Source organism: Bos mutus, chromosome 23 (assembly GCF_027580195.1).
Source record: "Bos mutus isolate GX-2022 chromosome 23, NWIPB_WYAK_1.1, whole genome shotgun sequence".
NCBI classification, from domain to species: Eukaryota; Metazoa; Chordata; class Mammalia; order Artiodactyla; family Bovidae; genus Bos; species Bos mutus.
In genome coordinates, this window is record NC_091639.1 from 24,338,892 (window position 1) to 24,348,950 (window position 10,059).

The 10,059-nt window shown below is 41.5% G+C and overlaps 1 protein-coding gene across 1 annotated transcript in view; it reads right to left on the bottom strand.

Annotated features, from left to right (window-relative positions):
- The window catches only part of LOC102283185 (butyrophilin-like protein 2), a 10,643-nt gene extending 1,823 nt beyond the window's left edge, over nucleotides 1–8,820 (bottom strand). Inside the window, exons 1-4 of the mRNA XM_070360967.1 lie at nucleotides 8,742–8,820; nucleotides 6,408–6,755; nucleotides 4,158–4,439; nucleotides 2,697–2,717 (exon numbers count right to left, since the gene is read on the bottom strand). Of these exons, the coding sequence (XP_070217068.1) occupies nucleotides 2,697–2,717; nucleotides 4,158–4,439; nucleotides 6,408–6,755; nucleotides 8,742–8,820 (730 nt within the window). The remainder of the gene's footprint in view (nucleotides 1–2,696; nucleotides 2,718–4,157; nucleotides 4,440–6,407; nucleotides 6,756–8,741) is intronic.
- Between the last annotated feature and the right edge of the window lie 1,239 nt (nucleotides 8,821–10,059).

Below are 10,059 nucleotides of genomic sequence, written 5' to 3' on the forward strand. Positions count from 1 at the left end.
TTACAATGATAGCAATGCAGTGTGAGTGAGGCAAGAGATTCACGACCTGAGGTTATTGGAGCCAATCCCATTATAGACCTTGATAATGGCAACGAAATGAAAATGAGGTGGCTTTTTAGTAATGAAGTATGAAGAAATGCCTCTAGCTTGTTTTATAATACCTTATAAGTCAGATCCAGTCATCATATTTCAGTGCCTCAAGGTCCCACATATGTGAGCCTCTAAACACACACTAGTCAGTGTTCTCAGGTGATCTTGAAAAATGTTATAATGATCTTATAATGCTATTTTTGCCTAGAATCTTGCCCAGTATTCTTGCCTGAAAAATCCCATGGACAGAGGAGTCTGGTGGGCCACAGTCCATGGGGCTGCAAAGAGTTGGACACTACTTAGCAACTAAACAACAAAAAGATAATTTATAATAGAAATCCAGGCATAAATGTGTCACTTGTTTGTGTGAGGAATCGGAGATCAAAGGCAAAATGTCCTCATTATGTATTTCATAGGTAATCTTCTAGGTACTTCTCTAGAAACATAATTCTAATTTTCAGATTATTCTGTTCTATTCTTGATAAAATTTGTCTCCCAGTTATTTCCAGCATGCTGTTTGCTTTGTTTTGCAATTTTACTTAAAACATATTATTTCTACTTTATATGTACCTGTTAAAATCTAAACACAAATGTAGGAGTCAGGATAAAAAAGAGCTAGGAGTTTGCTGCTATTTCTCCATCCATGTGTCTTAGGGTAATAAAGCAGACTATTTCCTCATCTCTGTTATCTATATGAGGTTTTTTTTCTTTTCTCCTATCCATGGGCTGTGAGAGACAGTGAGAGACAGTGCACTAAGTCGTGTCCGACTCTTGCGACCCCATGGACTGTAGCCTGCCAGGCTCATCTGTCTATGGGATTCTCCAGGCAAGAATACTGGAGTGGGTTGCCATTTCCTTCTCCAAATAGTTGGACACTACTTAGCAACTAAACAACAAAAAGATAATTTATAATAGAAATCCAGGCTGTGGTACATATTAAATCTCAAACTAGATTTGCCCTACCAGAGATTGATAATTAAGAGCTAAAATTGATTATTCCCAACTGTAAAATGATGATAAATCTATTCACCTTTTAAATTATTGGAAAAAAAGAAAATAACTCCCAAAATCATTTAGCATCATGCTGGGCATGTGATTATCATTTCAAAAAATTAGTTATTATTTTTATAACCAATAACATTTTCCAGAGCAGGAACTAGGATTTCAGTTTCAGGACTTCTATAGAAATCTTGGTTTGCCAGCAGCCTCTGAGCTCTAAGTCACAAGCTCTAACAACACAGTGGCAGCTTTGAACTCCCTGATCTCCTCTCTATTACCAGCTCATCCTCAAGGCTCCTGAGGGCAGAGCCAAGGGAAGTTCTGGTCTTTTCATCTTATTTACCTTTGGTCCCAGAAGGCATGCACCACTTAGAAACAACAGGACATCAGACTGTACTTTGTGTGCTGGGTCTCCAAGGAGCATGTCATTTTGATTCAAATAACTCAGAGAAATAAGAGGATCTTCCTAAGGGACAGACATGTAGGCCAGCCTGCCCAACACTGGCTGGGTTTTCTGAGCTGTAACTGACAAGCTCTGCCAGTCAAGCTTTCTGTCCGCCCCAGGAGGGAAGGGATTTCAGTTGGAGGGTAAGGCTTATCAGGGCACAGTCTACAGAGTTATCTTATCTCCTCAGTCTACAGAGTTACCTTTGACTGTTCCAAGGTCCTTCTCTTTATCTTTATGGCCCAAAGGGGTCCAAAGTATCACACTAGACTCTGGCAGAGACTGGAGTGTGCTCTCCACCTTAATTTTCCTTGAAAACTCCTATATGGGCTGAAACCTAACGTGCACACAGGCACCCACACACACCTTCACACATATTCCTGTACCAGGTGACTTAAAGGAGAGCAGGGTATCAACGGAAGGAGAAAATGAGCAGGTGGGTAGCAGACTGGTTTTTATGGGCTCAGAGAAGAGGTCACAGAAAGGAGGAGAGGGGGGAAGATACAAGAAATCAAAGGAGAAACTGAAAGAGGCTTAAAAATCCATTGGTTATTGTTTAAACCACTTATCTTAGGTACCATAAAATAATACCTGCAGTCCACCTAGTAAGTAAAGAAAAACAGGAAAATGACCACCTGGAGCACAGGGTCCCAGGCTGCATCCAGGAAAGTCACAGCTTCCTCCCAACAGTGATGAGGTCAGGCCCCCAGGGGTGAAGAGCAGGTGCAGAAACCATAGCAGGGCGAGAGGGTGCAGGCGTGGGGGGGTGAGGACCTCCAGTATCACGACAGCACTGCTTACTCACGCCAGAAACTCACACCAGCGGTCCCATGCCGTCCCCTACACACTCCCCCTCCTCCCGCCCAGTGGGGCAGAGCTTCTGTCTGCACCCATTTTAGGCATCCGTCTGGGGCTCACGGGGGTCCCCACGGACACGGAAGGTGGCAGGTTACGCAGTGTAAAGGTGCCTCGTGAGACTGCGCTTTGCTGGTCCCTCCAGTACTAAGGTGAGACTTGGGAAGATCATGCCCCAGGTTCTCATCTGGGTCACGAGGTGTCACCTTCGCTGTGTGTGCTTTGTCCAGGGAGCATCGCCTTCCTCAGGGGTGGAGGGAGGGCAGAGGCTCGTGTACACTCATGCACACCAACCATCTCTGCTTACCCATCTCTGTTTGGAGTTTTTCTGGAAAAAGAATGAGAATAACATATCAAGGAATTTGTTCTAAGAGAAAGGAGAGAAAATATTTCCTCCCCTCCCCCAAAAAACGCAAGGTCTACATTTTCTCAAAACAGTTGATTCATAAGAAAGAAATAAAATGTAGAAAAATAATGACATTTTTTTTTCGCCTGGTGGTCCAGCTATTTTTCCCTTTCTCTGCACAAGAATGTTCTCAATTCTACCACCCCATGGTTCTGCTTGTTTCTGCTTATCTTTAACATATTTAACTATTGTATTGAAACAATAATATTATTTTTAATAAATGCAGGCCCCTTGGGACAAAGAGCAGGTGCAGAAATCATAGCAGGGTGAGAGGGTGCAGCTGGTGGGTGAGGCCAGTTATCACGATGGCACTGCTTATTCACACTAGAAACTCACACTAGCTGTCTTGTGCCTTCCCCTAGATACTCCCTCTCCATTCCATATATATGAAAAGTGTATTTTTATACCTTTATCATATGTGGACAAAGACAATTATCACCCATAATCACAAACTGAGAGGTATATTAATATATGCTTTGCAATTATAATACATATACATAGACTCCTTTTAACAGCAACATATAACATTTAACTTTTTCCCTATAACCATTTATGTAAATAGCTATGTACTTACATCTTTATATCTAAATGTAGAGGGTGTCCCAAAAGTCTTAGTGCAATTTTAAGTTATTTAAAGCCAATAATCTTTTAAATACTGTTTTTCATCAATGCTATAATGTATAGTAACATAAGACACTTAACACTCCACTGTTGTATTGGGTTTCTGGCTGCTATTTTTGCTGCTATTTATAAATGAGGCTATAATAAAGATGCATTACTGTGTAAATAGTTGTCTCCATCTCTGATTATCTTCAGATGATAAGTTCCTAGATGTAACTGGCAAAAATATAGCACGAGAAAACATTTCAGTTGAATGAATAGTTGTATTTCCTTCACAATGTAACACATACTTGTGAGAAAAGAAAAGTAATAAAGAAGCAAAGGCAGAATCCAAAAATAAATGGAATGCCATTAACAATATAGCTATATAGTGTATGTATATCTCCAGCCATAAATGTTTTATAGTTTTTAATGCATATTGGTGCTTCCTGGTGGCTCAGATGGTAAAGAATCCACCTGCAATGCAGGAGACTCGGGGTCAGGAAGATCTCCTGAAGAAGGAAAATGGCAACCCACTCCAGTATTCTTGTCTGGAGAATTCCATGGACAGAGGAGCTTGGAGGGCTACAGTCCATGGGGTTGCAAAGAGTCAGACATGACTGAGCAACTAACACACACACAAATGCATATTACTAAATATTAGATATTCTTCTTGATTAAAAAATATTAGGTGCTACAGAACAGTCCCTTCAACCTTTCCTACTAATGGGAGCATCTTGATCCTAGATGCAGAGCACTGACCTGGGATGGAGACGTCTGAGCCCTTCTCCTCGGTGAGTGAGGGGTTGTGGATGAAGCAGGACACAGCCTCTGTAGAGGCATCCCTGACCACAAGAGTGCTTTCTACATAAAACAAGCCATCTTCATCTTGGAAGTTATAATTAGAGAAAGTCAGCAACTTTTCTCCCTTGATGTCTTGCCAGGAAACCTGAGGTTCCGGGAACCAGCCCTTTGCAGTGCACACAAGCTGGAGTCCACTTTCCACAGATCCGTCCATGTGGATGTAAGGGTCAGACCCCAGACCTGCGGTAGAAAGACACAGCCCTGAGTCCCTGAGCCCATGGAGGCACAAATCACAGAGCTGGGGGTCCAGTGACCTTGCTCATAGGGAGAGAGCAGAACTTCAAGGCTCTGCTGAGCAAAAGGTGGCCCAAAGTCCTCCTCCCATTCAAACTGGAACTCACATACACTTTATACCTTAGTCTGGATCTTTAAATTCTAGCATATGAGCAGTATTTTCATTCAGACTCAGACAGGAAAATAAGAGTTACATAATGACATTTTGCTTCTGTCTCTAGCACTGCAAACTAAGATTTGTTACAATTTACTCATGAACTCCCTTGTGAGACAGACTTTGCCTTTTTCATCTTAATATTATTATGTCAGGCACTTGGACATGTTGGATGATATCTTGACTCCAATTTAAATAGAATATTTACTGTAAAGTGAGAACTCTTCTCCAGAGAGAATATTCTTCCCATTCCTTTTGTTGGTGGTTGTGACCTGGGAAAAAACAGATAACCTGGGGTATGCAAAATGGGAAGTCTCATGAGGACTTTCTGTATCTAAGCATTCCATTCCATGGGAAATGTTTTTGAGAATCCAAGTTTTATATAATCATGAAGTTCTTTCTCTATTCAACACAACTCTCAAACCCAAACAAAGGGGATTCTATTTTCCATAGATGACAATTTTGTTTCTACCACTTGTTGAGAACAGAGACCCATTTTCTTCACCCAGAGCCTTAGAAAATGCATAGCTTCTTTTCAGATGTACCTGAAAGTGAAATGCCTTGGTACGGGCCCTCCCACTCCATATCTCAGAAGTTTGTGGATTCTTTTCATCTATCTTGAGTCAACTTGAACTTAATAACAGTAATAATCACACATAGGTGTTGAGAAAAAGAAGGTGTTGGAGATCAACCTCGTAGGGGAGCAAAGAAGAGAGCAGCATCAGTTAGAGAGGTTAAATTCTCCTTAGAACAATTTTCCTGATAAGGTAAATGGATTTGCCTAATTTTTTCTTCTGGGCTTCCCTGGCGGCTCAGTGGTAAAGGTAAATCTGCCTGCCAATACAGGAGATGTGGGTTCAATCCCTAGGCTGGGAAGATCCCCTGGAGAAGGAAATGGCAACCCACTCCAGTATTCTTGTCTGGGAAATCCCATGGATAGAGGAACCCGGCAGGCTACAGTCCACGGGGTCACAAAAGAGTCAGACACGACTTAGAAACTAAACGACAACAGTAATTTTCTCTTTAGCACATGAAGTAGTTACTCCTGCCAGGGAGCCATATGATCCATTACTTTCAGATATTTGTTTTTCCACAGAGTGATCCTTTCTTCAGTGCGATTTATTTCTTCCAACCCCTTCCTGCTTTGCTAACACAAAAGCATCATGCAGGTCCTTGCCACTCACAATGGGTATGTCTCCAAACCGTCTGTGAGCCCCAATTTCACTGAACACTAGTATCCATAATCTCCATAAAAGCACAATGTTCTTAACCTCTGCTGTCTCATCATTAGCTTTTTAACTGAAGGCAGCGTTACTCAGACAGTGAGTTCACATCTCAGTGACTGTGTATTTGAGGCTGAGCACAGAGTCGGACACGACTGAAGCGACTTAGCAGCAGTAGCAGAGAACAGAGATGCAGGGCTTGTCAACTAGACTCGCTCACACAGCAGCTGACTTGCCTTTGCACACTAACCCGTATGGCATGAATTCTTGCCTCAGCAAAATTGCTAATGACTACGTGTCATCAATTTTAAATAATCCTCAAGAATAGCCAAAATTGTCTAAGTTAAACTTGGGGAAATTGTTTATAACTGAGCTCACTTTAAAGCCTACAGAACCACTTGCCTCCAAAAGAATCAGAAGACTGGACATCAGCAATTGCCTCCATGATTAAAAGAGAATTGTTCAACTGGAAATGAGCTTAATGCAAGTTAATATACCTCGCCTTCTGAGAGCCTGTGTCTTTCCCCAGATACTCACTGGCTACTTGGAGTAGCAGGCTTGTTTCTGCAAGGTAGTTGTCATCTTTGACACGGCACCAGTACTGCCCATGATCGGATGGCCAGAGGCTGTGAATCTTTAGAGCCACGCTTCCCTCATTGATGCCATCTTCTATCCACTCTACCCGGCCTCTGTACTCCTCCATCTGTATCTCCGTTACTTCATCTCCATCCCGATACAAAAACACAGGAGTGCTAGGCTCCGAGCGGTACCACCTCACTTCCATGTGCATTGCGGTCCTCTTGGGAAGGAGTTGACAAGTGAGGAGGGCATCTGCCCCGACCATGGCCAGGATAGGATGGGCAGAACCCGTCACTCTGAAGTCATCTACAAAAGAGTGACACAGAGGAATCGGGAGATGTCACCTGAAGGAGCAATACGATTGCTTTGGGATGTCTCCTGTATCAAAACAGAGGCACCTGGAGGAGGGGAGGTTTTATTTTCAATGTTTTAAAGAAATCCAGCCATTATGATATGTATGTTTGGTGGTTACAGAGACAATCTTGTGTACTGAAAATAGCATGTAATTAAAAACCTGAGTATGAGTGCTGAATCAATCACTTACCAGATGTGTGATTTGGAGAGAAACCCATTGTTCTCGAGAAATTGATTTGCAATCTCAATTTCTTCATCTTTAAGATTAACAATTACCACCTCTACACTGCTTTTATTCTCAAATAAGTTAAAGTGTAAACTGATTTTCTAGTTGAAAACTTTATTAGTTAGTGGCTTATTTTATATTTTACAGTGATTTATTTTATAGTTAGTAATTTCACAGAGGATGAGACAGTTGGATGGTATCACTGACTCAATGGACATGAGTTTGAGCAAACTCAGGGAGATAGTGGAGGACAGGGAAGCCTGGCATGTTGCAGTTCAGGAGGATGTAAAGAGTCAGACATGACTTAGTGACTGAACAATAACAATTTCACTTCAGTGACTGACATTGTAATCACTTTTCCTAAATTTTAGGTAATAGATTTATTCAATAGATTTTTAGGCTTTTCAGAATTGTTCTTGTCTTGTCCTAAGTAATGAACTGGATTTGTTTTGTTTTGTTTTTCTCTGAAATAGGCAAGATTCCAATTACTAGGGCTATGTAAAATGCAGCTTTTGCAAGGATATTTTTGGCAGATTTAAGGCAGTGATTAGTATAAAGAGTTCGAGCCTTTTGATAAAATTTTAAGTCATGTTTGACTTCTTTGTTATCTACAAATTGAAGAGATGTTTCATAATTCTGCATGTTCCTATACTTCCTAATTTCATGTCATGTATATTATGTTTTTTTCTCATCCTAAAATATTCCAGGGCCAGTTGCACTTTCTCTGTGCAGATCCAAAACTCCTAAGAAGGAACTTCATCTTGTTGAGTTGTTGTTCAGCATCAAGTTGATGGTGCTCACTATGGAACACAGGTGGATATCTGCTGGTATTCTGTGTTGATGAAATCTGAACATAACACTAGAATGCAAGTTGTGCCATCTGGGTGAATTTTACAGCTTAGGAAAGTGCATCACTAAAGAGGAGGGCAGCCTCACCACATCATATAGCTCCTGGCAGCCTCTGTCTGCTGCTGCTGCTAAGTCGCATCAGTCGTGTCCAACTCTGTGCAACCCCATAGACAGCAGCCCAACAGGCTCCTCTGTCCCTGGGATTCTCCAGGCAAGAACACTGGAGTGGGTTGCCATTTCCTTCTCCAATCATGAAAGTGAAAAGTGATTCTGATGTCCTGTGCCATGATTTTTTCCCACCTTGTCATCCTGCATTTTATTGGGGGTTCTGATGCTACCCACTGACTTTGACTTTTCACAATCTGTTTTCAAGTTACAATATTTCAACCAAGAAAATTCAGCTACCGAGATTTCCAAGCCCATTTCATGAAACTCTCCTTCAAGTTTATTTCCATGTATTTTCACACTGTTTAATTTATGGTAAGAAGCAGCCCCCTTTCTTGCCCTGCAAGAGTTATCCTGAATAGAAGCAGGAGAATGAATGACTCACCATGTTCCAGGTGCTGATTCAAGTGTTTTTCATGTACAGCCTCATTTAATCTTAAAGCCCATGTGAGCCTATGAGATACAGTTAGGTTGTTATTCTTATCTTAAGGATGAGAAAACTAAGGCAGAAGGTATTCAAGTAACTTTCCAAACATAACACAGCTGGAGGAGAAAGAGGTCTTTGTGGAACACAAGGGCTTTGACCCCTGGATCCCCACTCTTAATATTATACTAGCTCTTTTGAATTTGGAAGTCATCACCCAGACTGGACCTCTGAGACGCTGGAATATATGGTAAAGGGAAGAAGAGCATCCTACCTGATTGCTTCATGCTAAGAAGCATAAAGAAGAAGGAGGCAAACACACCAGACAGGCTGTATCCAGGAAGCTCCACCATCCTCCCTGGGGTAAACACAAGAGAAAATACAACTGTACCTAAGTGTGGCTGTAATACACAAGCGCTTCTGTGGTTTCTAGTGGTTATGGAGACATAACAGGGAAGCAACATCAACATCTTCCACAATCAAATGATGAAATGGGCTTGGCTCCCTTTCTCTGCTTTTATCCATCATTTCCAACCTCTTACTTACACTGTTGTACTTTATGCTATTTGGGGCACTTAAGGTAGACTTCTGATTGAAATGAAAAGATCTTTGGGGCTAAAGGGACAATGATGCTTTGATTACAAAAAGTCTCCTTAGGTCCATCTATTCTGAGCATGCAGAATTAGAGAGCATTCAATTACTTTTTCTCACCCCTCCCCTTTCAGTTTGTCCTGCAAAGTCCTTCATCTCTACAGTCTCCTGGGTGTAAAGGAAAGAGCAAGAAGGCATCATAAGCAGGACTCTCACCAGGAGAACACAGGGGCAAGGGGATGCCTTGTAAAGTAAAGAAAATAATAGTGGAAACGGTGATACAGAAGAAGATGACCAAGGAAATGACCTTCAACAACCTTTCAGTATCATCTTTCTGTATCATACTGAAGACACATAGAAGTGAATAAAAGAAAAAGCCTAATTGGTAGAGATGGGCAAACTCAACATGCCCATTGTAACCAACAACATAAAAATACTTCCACACAGTTAAAATATTTTAAAACTACCAAGATTAAAATGCTAGATTTAGTTTTGGAAAATGAAACACTCAGGCTGAAAGGTATCTAAGATTTTAGTCCATCAGCTGTGTTAAGAATCTTATGGAAAGAAAAACTTCACACCAAATATAAGAACTTGCACAAGGGCAATAAGTTATTGCTTCCCCCCACCCCCACCCCGTCCGCCAAAACTAACACCAATACGATTTTATAGAGCAGGAGGGAAAATCAACACTCATCTTAAATGGAGATGATGAACCAAATGGTCCAGGAGATTGTGTTTTCTGTATTATGACTGTTTATGTTCTAAAGTGATACACTGTTGTTGTTTGTTGTTGTATCCAACTCTTTTGTGACCCCATGGACTGTAGCCTGCCGGGCTCCTCTGTCCATGGGATTTTCCAGACAAAAGTACTGGAGTGGGTTACCATTTCTTTTTCCAGGGGATCTCCCCAACCCAGGGATTTGAACATGTGTCTTCTGCGTCTCCTCCATTGCAGGTGGATTCTTTATCCCTGAACTTTCAGGGAATCCCCTTTCATC